General features: G+C 52.3%; 1 protein-coding gene across 1 annotated transcript in view; it reads left to right on the forward strand.

Annotated features, from left to right (window-relative positions):
- The window catches only part of FARP1 (FERM, ARH/RhoGEF and pleckstrin domain protein 1), a 295,459-nt gene extending 274,789 nt beyond the window's left edge, over window positions 1-20,670 (forward strand). The window contains exons 18-27 of the mRNA XM_081214634.1: window positions 2,391-2,628; window positions 5,334-5,464; window positions 10,505-10,573; window positions 10,827-10,916; window positions 11,521-11,603; window positions 11,692-11,804; window positions 12,209-12,372; window positions 17,082-17,189; window positions 17,529-17,680; window positions 19,092-20,670. Of these exons, the coding sequence (XP_081070760.1) occupies window positions 2,391-2,628; window positions 5,334-5,464; window positions 10,505-10,573; window positions 10,827-10,916; window positions 11,521-11,603; window positions 11,692-11,804; window positions 12,209-12,372; window positions 17,082-17,189; window positions 17,529-17,680; window positions 19,092-19,173 (1,230 nt within the window). The 3' untranslated portion in view covers window positions 19,174-20,670. The remainder of the gene's footprint in view (window positions 1-2,390; window positions 2,629-5,333; window positions 5,465-10,504; window positions 10,574-10,826; window positions 10,917-11,520; window positions 11,604-11,691; window positions 11,805-12,208; window positions 12,373-17,081; window positions 17,190-17,528; window positions 17,681-19,091) is intronic.
- The last annotated feature ends 1,901 nt before the right edge of the window (window positions 20,671-22,571 follow it).

The following is a 22,571-nucleotide window of genomic DNA, read 5'->3' on the forward strand; positions in this document are numbered from 1 at the left end:
TTGAATCCACCTCTCCAGGCACTCGGCCTTGCAAGACCCCTTTCTGAGCGGGGTGCACGCATTGGTTCGTTTGCTCATTAATGCATGCAGGCAGCAGACATCTGTGGGGCACCTGTGGTGTATATCAGGCCCCAAGGATGTAGTGACAGGACACATGCACTCTCTCAAATAAGGGACTGCACGTGTGAAAACACTGCACAGAGCTACACGCACGCACACCCATGCCACATACTTATATGTGCACATGCATGCACACACACACAAGTGAGCACATGTATAACTGGCAAAATCCAAATAAACTCTGGATTGTCCCAGTGTCAACGTCCTGGTTGGGATATTGTGCTGTAGTTAGGCAAGATGTGAGCATTAGGGGAAGCCGGCTGAAGGGTACATAGGATCCCCCTGTACTTGTCTTTGCAACTTCCTATGAATCTATGTATGTTTTTTTAAAGTCACAAAGTCAGCAGGGAGACCACGTGATAAAGGCTAAGATGGACAATAAGTCCAGGAGGAAAGAGGAGTCACTCACTCGGCCTGGAGAGCAGGGAAGGCCCCAGAGCTGACCCTGAAGGACAGGTGGGGGCTGAGGGGGGCGCGTCTTAGGAACAGAGCGCCCTGTGCCAAGGTTCTGGGTGCCAGGGCCCGGCACATTCAAGGGCAGGTGGTTCAATGGGTGTCCAGGGCGAGTAGCACGAGGCCATGACGGAGAGGCAGAAGGGGTTACGTGCCAAGGGCCCCACGTGCCCTAACGACGACTCTGGAGTTTGTCCCGAGAGGGTGGACGTTCTTGTCGCGTTCCAAGCAAGAGACGATGTGCCCATTTGCGTTGGTGTTAAGTTCCTTCTGGTGGCGCTCGAAAGGCGTCAGGAGTGGAGACAGAGACCCCGATGGAGACACCATTGCAGTGGCCAAAACAAAGGCAGTGACCATGGCGTGAAGCCAGGAACAGGCTTGCTGTTTTTAGGAGGTAGATTTGGCAGGACTTGGTGAAGGATTCAAAAACTGAGGGGACCTGGAATCTTGTCCAGGTTTTCTGTCCTGAGTAGGCGGTTGGTGGCGGCACCCATCCTGGTGTTAGAGGATCCCAGGGCAGCCGCAGCTGCAGCAGGGGGGTACTGGGTCGGTGTCTGGACTCACTGTGTTTCCCGCTCTTTGTGGAGCGTGGGAATGGAGGTGCCGGGATGGGGAATCCAGATGTGGGAGTTCGCAGCACACGGGTAGGGAGCCCACCTCTGGGAAATACTGATGGGGTAAGACGTGAGGACGACAGCTGCGTGAGGAGTGAATTCCTCCTGGACGGTGTCAAACTTCTTGCCCCGCGTCTGTCTCCTCCACCACCTGTTCAAGGAAAGCGATATTCGACAGCGCTTGTTAAAGACGGTAGAGCACTTTATTCAGGACCGCTGCCGTAGGTATGGGGACCCTGCAGTGGGATTTTCCAGTGGGAGACAGGGATTGGGCTCAGCTCCAAGTGCACCGGGGGCAAGTGGGGATCTACAGCCAAGGAGCAGGGCGGGGCTCAGAGGATGGAAAATTTCTGTGATCAAACATCACGGTCGTGGTTGGGGGGGGTGGGTACTCTGGCTGAACCGACTTAATGGGATTCTTTGCCGAAGACAAGTTGGGTGCTCAGACATCACCTGGGGACGGCGGGGGATGCAGACCCCAATGTCAAGGGTGACCAGGTCTCCAGGGTGGAGGGTCCTGGTTGAACTGACTTAGCAGGGTTCTCAGCGAAACGGGATTGTACAGGGAATGGCACAGGCTGGCCTGGGAGAAGCTTCAGGAGGCTGACAAAAGTTTGCTCAAGCAAAGGATCTCGGTCAGACCCCAGTAGAGGAGGACTGAGTCTCATTCCCATCCGCTCCCGGAATCCAGCAGAGCAGGATATGCTCAAATATTACATGAGCAAATCGGTGGGGGTGGGGGGGATAAACAGAAATACGTAGTTTTAACTATATGACGTTTATTCAGTGGCCTTGGCCTGTTTGTCGTTTTTTGATGTTTAGGAGAAAATCCCAAGCCCCCTGAAGGAGCTCCCATTGTTTTATTTCCCCTCAGTTTTGCCAGTCTTGTTTTGAAAGGGCATGTATACCTCTAATGTTATAGATACATCTCAAATATTTTATAATCCCTGCGTATTTTAAACTGCGCAATGCTTTAATAGAGCTTTTTATTCCATCCTGAGAAGTTAAATAGTGAAATATTAAAAACATGAAATTAAATGAATGAAGTAATGAAAGCGAAGGTGATCTCTTTTGAGTGTCAAAATGGGTGGACCATGTGGCTGAGCAGGACTCCGCCCCTCCTCCCCCCTCCCCCTCCCTCCCCCCTCCCCCGTTTGTCTCCCCGGCTCCCTGCCCCACCCGCTCCCGTGTCTCGCCCGCCAGCAACTGGCTGCTCATCTGTGGAAGCACAGCGAGGCTCTGGAGGCGCTGGAGACCGGCATCCGGGGCTCCCGGCGGCTGGAGAGCTTGTGCCGAGACTTCGAGCTGCAGAAGGTGTGCTACCTGTCGCTCAACACCTTTCTCCTACGCCCGCTGCACCGGCTCATGCACTACAAGCAGGTCCTGGAGCGGCTGTGCAAGCACCACCCGCCCAGCCACGCCGACTTCAGGGACTGCCGAGGTGAGTGCTTGGGGGGGCGGGGTGTCTCGGGGCTACTGTGTCCCAAGAGGGGCAGTTGCGCTTTTTAGGACCTGGTCAAATATTTTCTGTCCCCTTTTGGTCTTTCACGTAAAGAAGGCGGTAATGATCACCGTGGCTTCTCTTTTCCGTCCCCTCTTGCATGCATTTTCTCCTTCCATCCTGCCTGGTTTAGTGCAGAGAGCCCTGGAGAAGCTCCACTTAGAGTCAGCCCCTTACCGGAAGCTTTCCTCTACCTCCATGGTGGAAACTCATCACCTCCCCTTGGATGGGCCACAGAAAATGGCTGGTAATAAATTACTATTCCTCATTGCTGCGGGGCGTTTGTAAGGTCACCCCAATAAGCATTTCACCTGTGTTAACTCTCAATCTTCACGAGAAGCCTATGAGACAGTGGTGAGCTCACTTTACATATGGGGGCTACTGAGACCAGGGAAGTTAAGGAACCTGCCCAGAGTCACACAGCTGGAAAGTAAAGGACACGTAGCCTAAACCCAGAACCCATGTTCTCGACCATCCTGTCCTCCCTACTGGCTCATGATATTACTCACTGTCCCTCACTCAGCACCTGGGCCGGGTACTCTGCCAGGTATCTTTCTTACGCTAACACCTTTAATCCTTTAACAGCCCCATGAGAGAACTATTGTTATCCCATTTTATAGATAAGAATACTGAGGCTCAGGGGGGGTGAAGGACTTGTGAGTGTCACTCAGCTGGCAAAAGAGCAGAGCTGGCATTCCAGACCATGCTTTTCCCACTGGGCCACGCATCGTCTGTTTGGACCTGCGTCCTCTGCCTCGCGTTGTATGTGCTCTGTTACTGTCCACGCTCCCTGGCTTGGACCTGCAGCCCCTTGGGGGCCAGGCCCTGAGGCCTATTGCTGGGTCCCCTGCACTCTGCAGCCAGTCCATGCACAGAATGCACCCTCTGCAGGTGGCTCTTGACAGATAACATGAATTCGCACACCCGTTAGTATGTCAAGACCGGTGTCTCTTGCCTAAAGTATTATAAACTTAATCTTAGTTTTTAGAAAGACAACCAAAGAAAAGATTTGTCAGAGTAGTTAAGACATTGACAGTTCACGGAAGGGCAACAGAAATGGCTCAAGGCGCGGTTTTGGCTTGCTTTAGATGGTAGTCTTTGAAAGAGACCATGGTGCCCCCTGCCTTGTGCCTTAGTGTAGTCTGTTCCTTCTGCTGGGGCTCCTTACCACCACCTGGTCCTTTCCCTGGCACAGTCCTCTTTTAAGGCTTAATCTGTGCCTCACCCTCAAGGCTGCGTGACCCTCCCCCCCATCTGCCTTGTCCTGCCGTATCAGCAGTCCCAGTTGGCTGTGCCTGGATGAGATGACCTAGGCCCCTTCCCAGCTCCCAGGACTCAGACCTGCGCAGATCTCTTACCCGGGAGGGTGAGGGCGAGGGAGAGGGATGTCTCTAGTTTTGCACGTGCTGTTCTCAGGCCAACTTGCCTAGTTTTGCATTTTACTATTTTGCTAAACAGTCTCCACTGAGAAAAGTCTGTTCTTCACAATTAAATGGCAAAAACGTCTGTTCCCTAGCTGAAAACGTAAGGTGGCATCATTGTAGAAAGACTGGGCAAATCGAGGACTATCTGAACATAGATTTCCTGAACGTGAGGGATGCAGAGAGCCAAGAGCTGTTCTAGGTGCTTCTGGGGCCAGGCTGCCATCCGTTGTCCTCTTAGAGCTTCTGCACACCCACCGCACTAAACATTCAGTGCCCGGGAATTGTTTGTTGGACCCAATCGGCTGGTCATGTCTAAAGACAGAGCAAGCTCTGGGTTTGTCACTATGGCTGAGACAAGAAGCATTCTGTGATAAGAAGCCAGGAAGCATTTCCTTTGCATCCCCAGGGAGACAGCAAAAAACAAGGAATGCTTCCTGCCACAGTTGAGGTGCTGGGGGAGGGGGGAGGCGGTGTTTACTGTCCTGAAGATCGAAGTTCAGTGGACAAATGTTTCTTGCTTTCCCTTGACAAACAGACCAAAATGCTCAGCTACTGTGGATGTGCCTGCCCCCCAAACCCGTGCTAACAGGGCACCAGCTCCTTTTCCATATCGGATGCCCGTCAGTATAGGGGAGATGTGCCCACATTGGAAAATTTAGTTTGCAGCTGTTCTTTACAACCATTTTATAAACACTATAAATGTCTGCAGAAGGAAGAAGCGGGGTGTGTTGGAATGTTCGTTACCCAAAAGTGTTGCACTGCCAGTTAGACCCTTTGCCAGAAAGATCCCTCCTTTGCCCTAGATTTTTCTGTGGCTTTTCTGTGCTCTCTCTGCTCTGTTCTTTCCCGGTAGCAGGGAAGGGAGGGAAATCTCTGCCCCTGGGACAGAGTTCCAGGCACTCTTATTCCCTTGCTGTTGCCCCTTTATGCCAACAAGTAATTCTAACTGAAGGACAGCTCTACACCACCAAGCTATGAAGGGGGCATTGATATTTTCAAGATGGTTTTGGGGAAACTAAAGCAAAGCCAATCAATACATAAAGTACATCACTCAAGTTTTATTATTGAGAATTAGCAGTGTTTTCCCTAGAAGGATGGCTTCGTTATAGTTCAGCTCCAGGAGGATATTACCCTGGAGAACTGATCTTAAAGATATTGGGGAAAAAAATGACCCACATCTGCCATTAATGCTGCAGCTTTTGTGTCCGTTTCCTTCCTTAGCTGCTTTGGCAGAGATCACGGAAATGGTGGCCCAGCTTCACGGTACGATGATCAAGATGGAGAATTTCCAGAAGCTGCATGAACTCAAGAAAGATTTGATTGGCGTTGACAATCTTGTGATTCCAGGAAGGGTAAGCAGCTGTGCTCTCTGTATGCTTTGGAGGTAAAGCCAGAAAGACAACATTGAAATGACTTACATTTGAACCTTTTGAATATGGACACTCCCAAGTTAAAATATCCTCCTTCCGAAGTGGGTTCCTTTGGGAAAATGCCTTGAACATTACGGTGTGTCAATTCAAAAATTTTGTGTTAGAAGGAGATCAATCAATCAATCCTTTCACCTCATATGCTGCTTTTTCTCCTTACTGGTTGATCCGCTCATTTATTTTTTCCCCACCATATTCTGAGCAGATTTGAGATTGCCTATTTTGTTTTTTTTAATTTAGGTAAATAAAAATGGAAGATAAAAAAATTTTTTTTAAGAATTGGGTAAAATGGCGATAGCAGAGAAAAAGCTAGTGCGTGAAAGCAGGCAATAAATTCCCATGTAAGAAAAGTATTTTTTCTAAGATGCAATTTACAGGGACTTCCCTGGTGGTCCAGTGGTTAAGACTGTGCTTCCACTGCAGGGGGCACAGGTTCGATCCCTGGTTGGGGAACTAAGATCCCACATGCTATGTGGTGTGGCCCCCCCCCCAAAAAAGATGCAATTTGCATAATGTAATTTTAATTTGGAATTAAAATAACATTTTAGCCAGAACATGATTCTGGGAGAGATGCAAATTCACTTATGCTATTAACCTTTACTTCCCCATGTGCATGACATGTAGGTCATTCACAATAAAAGTAGGGCCTCGCTATCCAAACACACTCTCTCCACGCCAGTGGGCATTTAAAAAATACAGGGTAGCCTGCCTTTTTCCAATTCTCTTCCTAGGAAGCAGTCATTGACCAGGAATTAAAAATACTAGTCAGTTGCTGTGCCTCGTCAAATCTCTCTGTGGGAATTTTTGCCACTAGTCCCCTATCTTGAACCTCATCCAGGTTCAGAAGGGAATTTTAGCCTCTTGGAGCTGCCTTCATCTTCAGACAAGTATCCCGTGTGTCAGGGGCTTCTAGTTTTATCTGACAGGTAGCCTCCCTGGAAACTTTAAATCTGTGTAACTCAGAGAAGATAAGGGAACATCCCTCATCTTTTGGGTATTTGGGTCTTTCTGTTGGGAATCCTAATTACAAAGCTGACCAGAATACCAGTTATAAAATGTTGTCAGAAGAGTTATGTGGTAAATGCTGGGTGGAAATTAAAGCTGGGATTTACTTCAGCTCTGCTGGTGAGAAAATTCTGCCGGGACTCAGTACACGACAATCACGTTTACCCATCCATGCAGAAGCCTTTAAAGCCTCGTGGAATCAATGTAATTTTCTCTTAACTTTGGATGTTATAAAATATTTAGCATATCATGCTACGTGGCAAACAGAGCATTTGTAAGGGACTTATTTTGAGGAATAGTTTCCACGGTGCTATGAGAAGAGCAGTGGATTGGAATAGGTGGCCCGGGTTCAATTTCTGGCTCCACCAGAATTGGGATGGCTCACTTACTGGAATGTTCCTTCCCTTCTGTAACATGGGGATCATGGATCATACCTTCTCCGTCGTAGGTGATACGGATCAAATGAGATTTAATGTGCAAAACTAACACAATAAATACGAATTATCTTCCTCTTCCCCCACCTACACTTATCTGAAGAGACTAAGTTTATGCTTATTATAATGTCATTGAGTACACAGCACAGCATCGTAGAAGGCACCAGAAGCTTTTCATCAGATACAGGCTCTCTCACCCACCAACCGACCAGGTGATCCGGGCAAGTTCCTTACTCATTTTGCTCCTCAGTTTCCTTATCTGAAAACTGGGGATGAATTTACAGGCTCACATATGCAGCTAACATAAGCACCCAGCACATGTCAGGCTCACACCACGTGCTAAATAAAAGAAGGTCATTATTATTGATGAAGCTGAAGTCAGAATTGGGGTGCTGGTTACACACTGCAGACCCGCCTTATCTGCACATTCTTATGTTCATCTGCCTGCTTTACGGCCACTCACTGTTTCAAAGTCAGCCCTGACTGAAATGGGAAGGAGGGATCTAAGACCCTCAGAGGGGCGAGTTCTAAGATGGGCTGTTGCACACACGGAGGCTAATTGATTATCTTTCTTTTTTCTTTAAGTCTTTATTGAATTTGTTACAGTATTACTTCTGTTTTATGTTTTTGGTTTTTTTGGCCACGAGGCATGTGGGATCTTAGCTCCCCGACCAGGGATCGAACCCGCACCCCCTGCATTGGAAGGGAAAGTGTTAACCACTGGACCACCAGGGAAGTACCCTGGTTTTTTGTTTGTTTTAATTTTAAATTATCGAATAACCTGATGCGTGGAAAGAAGGCTCTGACAGATGTATCTACCGGTGGAATTTGAAAAATTGAGATTTAAAGGTGAGCGGCTAATGTTCCAGCTCCCTGCGGTCTAATTCCTCACGCAGCTTTCGGGCATAATCCTGCTGCCCTCCCGCTAGGGTCAGGCTGAGACGAGGTCATGTCCTGGAAGGCAGGATTCCCCGCCCCGGAGGCAAAAAGCCCCAGCACACTCTGGCCTGAGCCAGGCCCCCAGCGTGTGTTTTCTGTCCCTAAGAGTTCTGTGCCTGAGAGTTCTTCCAGGAGGGTAGTGGAGGTTCATTTGGATAAAACTCAGAGGCCTGGATATTGTGAATTTCATTCCAGTAGGAAGCAGCTTGAGCTTAAGGATATTAGGAGCCTTTTCTTTTTCTCCTATTTCATGGGTTTTTTAAAAAAATTAAAAAACAATGCTGGGCCAGAGGCATTTTCCATCTCCAGCCCTGAGACAGTGATCTGAGTCCACAGCCCTTCTGCAGAAGCTCTGTCTTCCCCTTCCCACATCCCTAAGATTCGTTAAGAAAACGCACATGTAACAACATCGGATGTGCGAGCCAGGAGCGGGAGGGATAGCACAGCAGGGTCACCACTCCTCGTTCTCTGACCCCCTCCAGTGATGAAAGCAGTCCCCAGACACCGTTTCTTCATATGGTACCGTTGCTGTCTGATAGCATCCATCCCGTGGACCAGCACGTATTTGTTATGTGTCACTTTGTTGATCTCCAAAATGTGTCAGTTAAGTCGCCAGCAGATGTTGTCTTTGATTGACATTTCCTAAAGGACCGAAGCAAGAGTCAGGCTGTGCAGAGTCTACAGAATGCAAATGACCTGGTTGAGTCCCTGTTCTTGGCTCGTTAGCTACTGAGGTCACAGGGAAACTAGGTAACAAACAGCCCCAATACTTAGTGACTGAAGACAACCTTTTAGTATATGTCACGGTTTTGTGAGTTGGGAATGGGGCAGGACTCAGCCAGGTGAGTCTTCTTTCTGTACGGCATTGACAGAGGTCCCAGATGGGCTGACCTGGAGGGGCCAAGGCTTACGCTTGGCAGACGGCTGGAGGCTGGGCTCAGCTGGGACCGTGCACCCGAGAGCCCACGAGGGGCCTCCCCAGCGTGGGTTCAGGGTGGGCTCACTGCTTAATGTGCAGTTTAGGGTTCCCAGAGCAAGTGTTCCCAGGGACAAAGGAGAGGCTATGTGTAGTTTTATGACCTGGTCTCAGAGGTCACACAGTATCACTTCTATACTCTCTTTGTCAAATTGGGCACCAGTCTACCCACATCCAAGGGAAGGGGACAGAGACCAGCCTCTGTGGGAAGAATGTCAAAGAACTTGCAGCTGTATTGTTTGTTTGTTTGTGTTTTATTTTGCGGTACGCGGGCCTCTCACTGTTTTGGCCTCTCCCGTTGCGGAGCACAGGCTCCGGACGCACAGGCTCAGCGGCCATGGCTCACGGGCCCAGCCGCTCCGCGGCACGTGGGATCTTCCCGGACCAGGGCATGAACCCATGTCCCCTGCATTGGCAGGCGGACTCTCAACCACCGCACCACCAGGGAAGCCCTGCAGCTGTGTTTTAAACGCAGCTCTGTGGAAACATAGTTTGGCGGTTCCTTAATAAGTTAACCATAGAATTTCCTCATGACCCAGCAATTCCACTCCTGGCTCTGTACCCAGAATTGAAAATAGGTGTTCAAACAAAAACTTGAACATGCATGTCTACAGCAGCACTGTTCAGAGTAGCCAGAAGGGGAAACAACTCAAATACCCATCAACAGCCTAAGTGGGTAAACAAAGTGTTATCCATGCAGTGGAATATTCAGCCACAGAGAGGAACGAGTTTCTGACACGTGCCACAGCATGGACGAACCTTGAAAACATTGTGCTAAGTGAAATAGGCCAGACACAAAAAGCTACATATTACATGTTTGACTTATATGAAATAGGCAAATCCATAGAGACAGAAAACAGATTGGTGGTTGCCAGTTTGCTAGGGGAGGCGGAAACGGGGGAGTGAGAAATGGGGACTGACTGCTTAATGGTGATGAGGTTTCCTTTCGGGTGATGGAAAGTTCTGGACCTAGATGGTATTGATGAATGCACTAAAGGTCATGCAGGGTAAGTTTTATGTGTATTTTACCACAATTGTTTAAATGATAGTTTTGTGGAGGGTTTCTGAAGTGCCCCTGAATGGTCTGTGCCCTCAGAAGTTTATAGGCGGGAGGGAGAGTTCCTTTCTGGCCCTTTCATCCTAGAACACAGTTACTAGTTTTTGAGAACCAGATTTTAAGTCGTGGAGAAGATTCCTCTATGCACAGTTCTCTCCTGTGGCGTATCTGTCTTCCTGGTCCCCGGCTGCCATTTTGTATCCATCCAGGGGCCTTGTCCCCTCCTCGCAGCCAGAAGCCCTGAGGGCCTGGGGGTTAAGTGTAGAGTTATAGGTCCGGGTGTGAACCAGCACACCGCACAGGCCAGCGGACCTCCGACCGCCAGCTGCTTCTCTGGTAGTGGAGGTAAAGCTAGCCCCTGCCTTGCAGGTTGCTCAGAAGGAAAGGAGCTTAGAGGCGGCACAGCACGGCATTCAGTAAATAGGAGCTATGACGGATACGAGTTTTAGCGTGAAAGGGACCACGATGGGCGGAAGCATCTCACATCGCGTTGGGTCTGCGCTGACGCGGCTTTGCAGGCTCTGAGCCAGCTCGCAGGTGTGTTTTCTCTGCAGGAATTCATCCGCCTGGGCAGCCTCAGCAAGCTCTCCGGGAAGGGGCTCCAGCAGCGCATGTTCTTCCTGGTAAGTGGTGAGAGCTGTTTGTTCAAGGTGATTGGTGACTTGTGAGCCCGTGGAACCAGCAAAGGTCACGGCGCTGGGCCTCAGCCACCCCAGAGGGGGTACCTGGGAGACAGGAGCAGCAGCCAGAGCTGCTCAGACTGGAGTTGTTGAGATTCACGAATTGTCTCGTCAGATTCTGAAAACGTAGTTTCTGTACTTGTTGGTTTCAAACGGAGCCCGTTCATCTCAGCCGCGCTTGTCCTTGTTCTTCTAGTTCAACGACGTCTTGCTGTACACGAGCAGGGGGCTGACAGCCTCGAATCAGTTTAAAGTTCACGGGCAGCTCCCGCTCTACGGCATGACCGTGAGTATGCGCCGTGGGCACGGGATGGGGACCTCTGCCTCTGGGCTGCCTGCGGGGTGCAGGAGCCAGTGACAGGCGCTGTGAAAAACCTGGGCCTTGTTAGGGCTCCCCTAGAGGGGCCCCGGGACCTCACTCGCTGTCCTGCACCTGGGATGCACGGCTATGTTCCTTCCGGAATCAAGGGCAGAGGCACGCTGCCGTGCCTGCGTGGTGCGAACGTGCCTTTCACTGCCCGGTGCCTGGCCCCGGGGCCCTGAGAGGCCATCCTCACCGTCCACGTGAAGTGAAGACCAGGAAGCAGCCTTTCTCCCGAGATGCCCAGTGGACGGGTGTCTATATTCTGTGATCCTGGGTGGGCAGAGGCAGACAGGGCACCCTGTGCACCAGTGTGGCTTATCCCCCCACTCTCCTCAGTGGTCGGGTAGAGGGAGGTTTATGGCTCTGACGAAAAACTAGGATGCGTTTTGACCTTGCTTTCACCCTCCCGATGGGGACTTTTTTGGACTTGATTCCGCCGAGCTGTGGTCAGTTCGGTGACCGTTTGAACATGCACCGAGTATCCCACCCCCTGCTCGGCAGTAACTTAGGAACACTCGCCCCACAGGTGGAGGAAAGTGAGGACGAGTGGGGCGTGCCTCACTGCCTCACCCTGCGGGGCCAGCGCCAGTCCATCGTCGTGGCTGCCAGGTAACGCGGGAAGCCGGACCTTTGACCTCGGTACCCCTTCTCCCCGCTGTGGCCTGGAAATACCTGACGTCCATCTCTCCTCCTCCAGTTCGCGGTCCGAGATGGAAAAGTGGGTGGAGGACATACAGATGGCCATCGACTTGGCCGAGAAAAGCAGCGGCCCCGCCCCCGAGTTCCTGGCCAGCAGCCCTCCCGACAGCAGTAAGCGTGGCACTGAAAACTGCCTTACCGATGCGCCCCATAGCCACAGTCTACGTTTGTGTTTTAAGCTAAAAATCAAGGAACTTTTTATAAAAGTTAAAAAAAACAAACAGGCAAAACCCCTTAAAAGAGAATGAGCGAGCGGAGAAATCGCATCTTTTCTGGGCCAGCACTGCCGCTTGTCAGCCTCTGGGGGGCGAGGGGCGGGGAGAAAACTGTTAGGGGCTCCCTGGCAGAGGGACTGGTGGGACGCCCCTGGCCAAGCCCTCGCTGCCAGTGTGACTTCCTGCTCGGTGGGTGCCCGGGACCCCCAGCCTTCCCATCCCATTCGGCCCCTGGGCGGGGGCGGGACAGGGGCCCTCCTGGGTGCAGAGAGGAAAGCGCCGCCTCTTGCTTCCCCGCAGAGTCCCCGGAGGAGGCGGCGGGCGACCAGGAGTCGGAGGACGACCTCAGCGCCTCGCGCACCTCGTTGGAGCGCCAGGCCCCGCACCGTGGCAACACCATGGTGCACGTGTGCTGGCACCGCAACACCAGCGTCTCCATGGTGGACTTCAGCGTGGCCGTGGAGGTAGGGCCGGCGGGGGGCGGAATCCGGCCACGGGCGTCGGTCTTCTGAGCACGCGCGCTCTGTGGGCCGGCAGGTGCACCGGCCTTGGCGTCTGTCCGTTTCCAGGCAGCCTGTGCAGTGATGGTTTTCTTTTGTTCTCTGGACCGTGCCCTCTCCTCTCGCCGAGTTAGCCACAGGGTGGGGACTGTGCGTGCCTTTATTCGTGTGTCCGTGCCGAGAGGTCCGGATGGGCCGCCCAGGCGCCTTTCTTGCTGCGCCCTGGAGCAGCCCCCGGAATCGGGTGCGGGGAGGCGGTATGGTCGGAAAGCTGGTGCCAGCCAGGGCCACAGCAGGTAGGTGTAGTTCATGGAAGAACCTGCAAGAAGCCGGCTCTCGGAGCGTCCTGAAGACATGGCTTTGGGGATGGGGGGCTATCCCTGTATTGTGACCGTGAACCTTCCAGAACTCTCCAAACCTTATTCCCTAAGCGTCCTCCAGTCCAGGTCCATAATCCCTAACCTTTCAGAACATGCGAAGCCCAGAAAACTCTAAAACCACGAAGTTCTCCTCATACCCCATTGACAGCAGAACCTGACCTGACCAGTCAGGAGGCTGTTTATCGGTTTTGTGAGCGTGTCCTGTTTTACTACAGAATCGCTGTGTTTGATTCTGGGCTACAACCCCAGACCCCACTGCCTGGGGTGCCATAGAGGACAGGCACTGGATGTTCTAAAATCTGACAACTTCTGAATTCCTAAGTATACGTGTGCCTGGCCCAAAAATGTCACATAGGCGATTGCGAGCCAAGAGCAGCGGTTGGTTTGCTTTCTGAGCCAACAGTATGTTGGTTCCAATGAGCCGAACATTTCCTGATGGATAGTCCGTAGGGGTTCTGAGACTGTTTTCTGGAACTGACCTTCACAGTTCCACGGAACTGCGTTTGTTGAGTTTCCCTGCTACAGCGAATGTTCTAAAACCCATGCTTCCTTGTCAAAACATCCTCATCCTCAGGGGGCCGTCCCAGCCGCGTGGAGCTCCCCGCCTGTGCCGGGCCTTCCCTCTCCTGCATCTGCCCCACGGGGGGCGGGGCTTTCTCTTCCCAAGGGGCTCACTGTATTCATTCTCCCTCCCATCACATTTCCACTGCATCCGTTGGCGAAGCTTTGCCAACCGGAGATTTCTTCCAGGGAACAGGGATCTTTCCAGCAAGGAGAGGGCAGTGACCATCTGGAGGCAGAAAATACCTGATGGTATCTCTTCTGTCCAGGCGAGGCCAGGGGAAGGGCGGGGCCGTGCGGGAGAAATCCGCTTTGCTTCGCTTTATACTCACTTTTGCGATGTGTAGTCAGGGCCGTGGAGGTGTGGGAATTTGGTAAGCATGAACCTTCCTCCCTAATCCTGGAGGCAGGCAGGCCATTCAAGAATGCGGCCCAGACACAGCTCCTCGAGCCCAGCTTTTCGGGGTGACAGCCTGCACTGGTGCCGCGTGCGTGTGTGTGTGTGTCGGCCAGCCGGGTGGTCAGCACACTGCAGCCTCAGACCATCCTGCCCGCCCCCTGCTTGGTTACAGCCTGTCAACGAAGAACAGGGCTTTCCGTTTTTGAGTGGTTACTACAACTATCTTTGATTTTGCCCCTTGGCCCAAAAACCTTAAAATAGTATTTGGCCCTTTGAGGAAAGGTTTGCTGAATGCTGTAGCCCATGGGAGCGAGCCCTGAGCCAGTGTGGTTTTAAGGTGGCAGTGATGCAGCTTGGGTGCTTGTGGAACTGGCGCGTCTGTCACTCTGTAAATGCCCCTTCCTTGCCCGATCCCCCTTCCCCAAGGCGTGTGGCTTCAGTCTGGTGTCCGTGGTGGGCTCCTGTGGGTGCCACAGGCTCCTGGATGACCGGAGTTGGGGGAAGGGGGGCGAGGGAGTGCCTCCTTCCTTCTTGACCTGCTGCTTTCTCACCGTCCCCGGCACCAGGTTCTCTCTCTTCTAGGGCTCGTGCAGGTAGACGTGAGTCCAGGGCATGTTTGGGGGCGGCGTGAAATTGAGCTGGCCTCCGCAGAAAGTCTGGGGGCACCGTCGACATCGGGGTGCTGACGCTAGGACGGCCAGTGTGAAGCCTTGCGTAGGGCCAGCGGAGGGTTCAGAGGTGAAACAATCAAAGTTGTGTTGTAGGACTGGAGTTGGGAGGCGGTGGAGACTGGGGAGAGAGGAGGGTGTTACTCAGCCGTCTGAACACAGGTGAGGACCAGGAGGATGGGGGGAACTGCAGTGAGAGGGAGAACGAGCGGTGGGGACCCTCATTTCCTGTGGCTGCCGTAACACATCAGAAACCGCTTAACAGAAATGTGTCCTCTCACAGTGCTGGAGGCCGTAAGTCCATGATCAAGGTGTCAGCAGGGTCAGCTCCTTCCGGAGGCCCTGGTCCAGGTCTCGCTCCTGGCTTGGTGTTCTCTTGGCTTGTGGACACATCACCCCAGTCTCCGCCTGTCTCACTTGGGGGTCTCCCTGTGTATCTGTTAAAAAGTCCTCTTCCTGTGAGGACACCAGGCAGTGGGGTTAGGACCCACCGTACTCCAGTAGGACCTTATCTTAATTGTATCTGCAACGACCCTATTTCTAAATACGGTCATCTTCACAGGTACTGGGACTTTGGGCATGAATATCTTCTGGGGGGACACGAATCAATCACAACAGGGATGGAGCAGTTGGGAGCCAGGAAGAGCAAAGAGGTGCTTCCTCCGGGCTGGGAAAGGCAGGGAACGGGCATCAGCCGGTGCCAGACTGGGAATGTTGACCTCTCCCGTAAAGGCAGCACACGGAGACTGGTCCGGGTTGGAGACAGACCCAAAGGTCATTTGCGTAGACAAAATGCTCAGGCTCTTGAGAGTAGCTTAGGGGCCGTGTGACCTGAGTAGGAGGCTTGAAGTGTGTATGGGCGTGAAGCCAAGGGCGCGAGAGTTTCGGTGGGGTTGGCAACTTTGGAGGGCACGGGGAGCAAGGAGAGACCAGTGGATACAATTTCTAAGAAGCGTGTCATCTATTAAGCTGGCAAAGCTAGAAGGACTTACTCAGAACGAATACCCTGGCATGTTCCAGGAGGAGTCAAGGCTGCTGGCAGAAGGTAAGAGCGTTCTCGTGAACCTGCCTTGGAAAACACACTGGCCTGGAACCTGGTTCATCAGTGAAGTGTGCAAACCACACTGTGGGTTGGACTGGCTATTGTTCCAAAGGTAAATGCATCTCTAAGAGAAAGGTTTTTTGGGGGGCTCTATCTGGAGGAATTTACTTGATTTCAGTATAAAAATAAGGAAAGGAAAATGTGCTACTCTCCTTCCTCCAGAGTGAGACTTGCATGTTATCACGTGTGCTATATTGCACAGGCATCAAATCCCCACTCGGGTTGCCACCATCACCCGCTGGAACCCACAGCTCCCCTTTTCTTGTGCCTTTCGCCAGTGGGCAAGTGGCAGCCAGGAGTGGCGGCGCGGTGGCCACAGGGAGGGACAGCTCTGCTTCCTGGGTTCTCCCGGCCTAACACGCCGTCTCCCCCATCAGACTGCAAGTGACTCGCAGCCAGAGCCCTTTAACCGCTCCTCACAGGCGCCTTACTTAAGAATGCCTCTTGGATTAAATACAGGTTACTGGAAAAGCCCCAAAGGGATGGAAGGAAGTAGATGCAGGTGTGTGTATCTGTGTATCTTATTGCGGTGCGTTTGCCTGTCTCCCCCTTTGAAGTGAATGGCCCAGCGGCAGTGACTACACTCACCATCCATGTCTCTACGTCGAGGTTCCCACCTGGCAATGAGCTGCGTCTTGTCAGGAACACGGACGAGGCCTCTCAGGGTCCTCTGAGAGGTGACACAGGGGCCTTTGAGAGGAGGCGAGGACGCACAGGCTCTGCTCTTGGCTGCCTGTGGTGTCACGGTGATGCTCTGTGCTGGCAGCTGCTGCGGGCCTCAGGAGACCATGGAGCTCCGGAGTTAAACCAGGACGCCCGGAACGCCTGTTCCCACCAGCGTAGGCTGGGGCCTGGAGGCTCCGCGCTGAAATCCAGCATTGCAGCCAGGGCCACCAGGTGGCGGTCAGGAGCTGGGCTCCAGACGGCTTAGAGTGATGGATCCTTAGGGTGATGGATCCTTTCCCATGGATGCCATAACAAGCACCACCAGCTGGGCAGATGTCTCACCATCCTGGAGGTCCCAGGTCCAGAAATCAAGGTGGCAAGAGGGCCAAGCTCCCTCTAACCCTGGGTGGGAGGAGGCTGCCTTGCCACTCCCGGCTCCTGGAGGTTGCTGACCAGCCTTGGTGTTCTTTGGCTGTAGACGCATCACTCGAGCCTGTCTGTTGTCACAGGCGCTGCCTTGTGTCTGTCTCCTTCTTAGAAGGATGTCAGCCGTAGTGGATACGGGCCTATAGTCCAGGACGATCTCCTCCTTCCTTCTACAGCCGATGGCCCTATTTCCAAATAAGGTCACATTCTGAGATCCGGGGGTGGGGCGGTGGTGGTTAGGATTTCAAGATACATTTGGGGGACAGAATTCAGCCCACACCAGGTGACAGGAAAATTAAACCAGGCTCACACAGAGCGAAAGCCCGTTTTCTTAAGTGCCCCCCAGGAAGCCTGCTTACAGAAGCACAGCCCTGCCGATGGGCCCCACTGGACTGTGACACTGAGTTGGCCTTTCCACCGGACCAGGGGTGCCCCAACCCGGGCTCCTTACAGGCTGACTTGTCTTGCAGAATCAGCTGTCTGGGAACCTGCTGAGGAAATTCAAAAACAGCAACGGATGGCAGAAGCTGTGGGTAGTCTTCACAAACTTCTGCCTGTTCTTCTACAAGTCGCACCAGGTATGTGCCCAGGGGGGCGCCTGGGGCAGAGCCTGAAGGACCCTCCCTCCTCGGGGAGCAGGCAGCTTTCCTCTGGAAGGATGAACAACTTGACCCCTGAGCCACCCAGGTGTCGGAGGGGGGCCACAGCAGGCTGGGCAAGGCCATCAGAGGCTCCAAGCGAAAGCTGCCATTATCCACTTGCCCAAGGGCTGTGCGTCTGCTGGTTGGATGCGGGGAGGCGGGCGCGGGTGATGTCACCGGTGGCCGACGCGACGCATCTGGGCCCGGACCTCAGCCCAGCTGCTGCGGGCAGGTGCCACACTTGTGGCTGCTCCCACCTTCTGTGCCCCCTTCCAGGACAGTCACCCCCTCGCCAGCCTGCCTCTGCTTGGGTACTCGCTCACCATTCCCTCGGAGTCCGAAGACCTCCACAAGGACTACGTGTTCAAGCTGCATTTCAAGTCCCACGTGTACTACTTCAGGGCTGAAAGCGAATACACGTTTGAAAGGTAAAAGTCCCCCTCCACAGGGTACCTGCAGAGAAAGGACACTCTTCTTCTGAGCAGCGCGCTTTCTCCCAAGTGAGCAAGGGCATAAGGCCTCGTAGCAGCAGCTGCCTGGGCAGTGACTCCCTTCCAGAATGGGCTGCTTGTTCTCACCCTGCTACATGCTTAAAATGAAAGCACTTCATAAGACCTGGGCTCTGTCTGCCCAATGCGAGTACACGGCTGTTTTCACAGGAGCAAGTGGAACCGTGACCTTCCCTGGGACACATCAGCCCAAAACCTGTATGCTAGTTCACAACATGCGGGGTACACTTTTCCATCTCTAACTTGTGTTTTTCCAGTCGATGACTACAGTAGTTGCTTCATCCCGTGGCTAAAAGGCTAATAAGTAAGCTTCAAGTCAAAAGACCACGTAAGGGAGGGAAAAAAAATCCTAGTGCCTCTTAGAGTTAGTTACCTTACCAATGAGACTGGCTCCGTGGGGTGGAGACCCAAGGTAGTGGTCTTCCTTTAGCCAAGAAGTGAAGGAGCCAGGCTCTCCCTGTGACCATACTCAAGTACAAATCCTGGGCCTCGCATCCTGGGGCACCAGACCAGACAGGGAAGCTGCCACTGAGGGAGAAACTCTTCTTCTGAGAACCCACAAGGGTTTCCGATGAATGGGCCAGTCATCCGTGCACAAACTCACATAAAGTTAGTTCACGGGAAACAGCACAGTGGTTTAAGACCAGGGTCGAAGCCGCCATGGACACCCACCCCAGAGCAGCGGGGCCCTAAGCTACACTGGTTGAAAAGGGAGCCCAGACGGGTAGCACTCCTCAAATGTGATCCTGGGCTGGAAAACTGAGATGCCGTCACTGCTGTGGCAGGGAGCACGTGGCCCTGGGATTAGGGGTTTCTAAAGCCCTCTAAGCTCCACAAAGGCGGGAAGCTGGGCCACCCCAGGTCTCCTCCGCCTGGCACTCCTGACGTGGTAGACCAGATGACGCTTTGTTGTTGCGGGTGGGGGACGCTCAGCAGCAGCCTGGGCCTCTCTGCCCCCTGGTTCTAGACCACAAACAGCCCTGCGTCTAGGATGGGCCGCGCCCCACTGTCCTGAGAAAGACCGGCAGTGTGCGCTGTGGCCCCGCCTCGGGCACGGCTGCAGAACGAGCGTGCCCCGGTCAGTGGTTCTCAAAGTGGTCCTCAGGAGTACCTGGAGGAGGCCTTAACCCCGCTTTCCTTTACCTGGAAGCTAGGAGCTCCCCTGCTACAAAAGCAGATTCTACGCCAGGCAGTATTACGTCACGCTGGGGCTTAGTAAGTAACGGCCGCCAGGGGTCAAGAAGCTGCAACAAACAAGAAAAGCAGATTTCAGGGACACGGGCTGGTAAAAGGTGGCCCCTGACAGTTACTTCACTTTCTTGTCCTATAGATGGATGGGGGTGATCCGAAGTGCCACCAGCTCGGCCTCCCGTGCCCACGCTCTGAGTCGCAGAGAATCTCACGTGTATTGATGGCAGGACGGGACACGTGTTGATTGTTTCAGCAGTGGCGACTTTCCCGGAGGACACGTTCTTTCTTCTGTATTAATGAAGCCTAGTAAAATTAACACCTGTCTGTCTGGAAAACAAAGTAATACATGGTTTCACAGCGACTCTCATCTGTCTCCACAGAACCATTTTAAACCTTGTCTTCGCAGCTGTTAATTTCTCATCGGAACAGGACCGCACCCCTGCCTTCAACACGGGGGGCGTCTCGGCCGGCATGCCCTCTGTGGGCTGTCTTCAGCTTGTGCCAGTATTAAAACATTGTCACGGATAGAGTGCCGAATGACATTTTTTCCCTCCGCAACTGCACCTTAAAGTCAGTACAAACACATCCATGCAACCAAAAGACAGGGCAAGGGCTCTTTTTTTAAAAAAAGATGATTGACAAACTTATGATTTTGATTTCTAGGCTGCTGCATTTTACAAAATGGATTTTCCATTGTTTGTTTGCGATACACTTGGCAGTCTTAAGCAAATGAGATCATTTTCAGATTTTTTTTCTCACTCTTTCTACTTTTATAATAGAAAATTAGTAGGATTTACTTTTTTGATAAATGAGCAGTTTCCAGCATCCTGTGTTCCACTGGGGGCTGCAGGCTCCAGTGAAACGCTGGTTCCCAGACCTACTTCTTGGCACAAGTTGACCAAATTGTTTAAAGCAATGACTATTTACAAAGTGTAGCGGGTTGTTTTCTGTTAAGAGAAGCGGAAATCCAGTGCACTCTCTGGACTGTCGGTGTACTGAGTGGCGTATCCGATGGGAGGGTAGTAAGCTGTGGTGTTTTGCTGTATGTTTCACAAGCATGAGAACCTGTATGGCAGTGACCAGGGCCATTTGTGCTGTGTTATGTTGTGGAGCGTGTCTGAGCTTCCTGTGGATGCAGGAGCTCTGAGTCACAGTGTGTAGTCCCCTGGCTCCCGTGATCATACCTGTATCCTACTGCAACTGTGGTTTGGAACTGCACACTCAATAGTGGTATATATATCGTGCCTGTCTTCACAATCCATTCTTTTCTCCTTTTTATACTCACCGCCCCCCCCCCGCCAAACCCCCACCCCCGGCCTGGGGTACGGACATATGACATTGCACATCCTTGAGAGTCGGACAACACAGGGAACAGGGTTCCAGTAACTGCTGGGGCCCACTAGTCAAAATCCGTTTGCCTCTTCTCCATGGGGATTGAGTGGCTGCTATTCCCTTGGTATTGTTAAGCCCTTTCCTGATGCCGCCCCCCGAGGGGGCGACCCATCCAACACGGTTCCCATCCAGTGCCCCACACCACAGCTGGGGGCCCTCACCTAAGACACCCAGGACCACCCCGACTGGGGGGCTGTGACCGGCGTACGTGGAAACATACGAATGGACGATGAGTAGCTCGAGATGTGTGTGAATCATTTGCCTTACAGTCTGTACAGACGGTTTTAAGTACTAACAAAAGGGAATAAAAATACCTCATGCCACAATCCAGCATCCTGAAGTTTTAAGGCAAAACAACCAACCTCGTCTCTTGTCTTTGACTGAATCTCAGGCAGGTGGGTCGGGGAGTCAGCGGGTCACTGTGGGGTGGGATGAATGAGCTGCTGAGTCTGTTCTCTTAAGACAACGTATTTTGATACATTATGTGATCTTTGCTGCTTCCAACGTGGGACCGGGAAAGCAGAACATTTCCGGAAGACTGACCGTCACGTCAGAGGCTCTAGAAGACAAGGGGTGAGGGCAAGGTGGGCAGGGAGGGGACTGGGAAGCCTCTGACCCCAGTCCCTGGGCTGCTGAGATGGCGGAATCATGAGCTTCTCCCTCCAAAAGTCACACCTGTCACTCACCTCTACAAGGCGTGGAGACAAGATGGTCTCCTCAGTCAGTCTTCTGCTCCCAGCTATGATTCACACCTGTGTCCCCCTGTGACTTCAAAGAAAACCTAAGTGCAAATCATATAGGCGACTCAGACCACTCCCAAACTGCCAGAAACGGAGTTTCAAAGACACCCGCTATCTCAGTCCTTTCTGGCTGCTGTAACAAACATACCATCAACTGGGTGGCTTACAAACAAATATCTTTCTTACAGTTTGGAGGCTGGAAGTCCAAGATCAAGGTCCCGGCAGATTCAGTATCTGGTGAGGGCCCACTTCCTGGCTCACAGATGGCCATCTTCTTGCTGTGTCCTCACGTGGTGGAAGGGGTGAGGGATCGCTGTGGAGTCAGGGCACTAATCCCAGTCCTGAGGGCTCCATCCTCATGGCTTAATCATCCCCAAAGGCTCCCACCTCCTAATGCCATCACACTGGGGGCTCAGGATCTCAACATATAAATTCAGAGGTGTGGGGGACACAAACGTCTACTCCCCCTCTACACACAAGACACAATTACAAAAAATTATTTCTGTGAACTTTATTGACCCTTGCATGATACAGACCCTGTGCTTAAGAACACACCTTGCAGCACTCCTCAGTTATTGCCATATTTTAAAGCAGAAATACACAAGCCACGTTTAAGGAAGAAAATATAAAAATGCTCATAAACAGACCTATGTTTTGCCAAAAGAAAGGTACAAAATGCTGCATTCCAACTAAAGGCTTCAAAAGACCACTCGGAGAGCAAAACCGTCAGATCGGGAAGGTGTGTGGCCCCTGGTTACAGCGAGACAATCACACGACTGTGTCAGTGCCGAGGCCCCCAGACCACATGGGTGCAGCCAGTGCAGAAAAAGACCACTTCAAAAAGGTGTCGACAACCAGCCAGACACAGCCCCCAACCTCCAAGAGGCTGTCTGTGCTTCTGGGTGAAGCCACCCAGCCATCAGCAGTGTAGGCAGAGGAGCCGCTAACTGCTGCAGTTCAGCATCCAGAGGCTTCCGAGGAGCAGTCAATCTACCTTGAGTGCTGAGCTCACAGGTCTGGCTAAATACCACCAGCGGTTTATAGCCCGAGGCAGGTCCTGTTGTAGCTCTGGTACCTCGTCTGTCTTTTAATAAAGGACTTGAAGTGGACAAATGCTAGCCTCAAGCAGATGCCCTGATTTTTCTTTGTCTACAGAAAGTAACAAACCAGGAGATATTGTAGGGGGAGGTGACCCACTTTCCAAAGCCTGTCAAAGCACATCTTCCCCGAGAAGCTTCATCAACAGAAGACGTTTCCAATAAACTCAATAGAGTAATTTGCCGCTTTGCCTGGGAGACGGAGCTTTGTTGTTACCGTCCAAAGACTGCAGGGCAGCTACTAACCATTCACAGCACCTCACTTAGCTGGGATCCCATCTGCCAATCAGTGTAAGCATCATTCATATTTGACATGGCGGTCAGTCAGCGTCAAGTCTTGAAACCACTGTCCATTTGCAAATCTGAAGAACTCCAGATCAGAAAGCTGTG

The sequence above is a fragment of the Mesoplodon bidens genome, assembly GCF_964165515.1.
Source record: "Mesoplodon bidens genome assembly, chromosome: 17".
Taxonomy (NCBI): domain Eukaryota; kingdom Metazoa; phylum Chordata; class Mammalia; order Artiodactyla; family Ziphiidae; genus Mesoplodon; species Mesoplodon bidens.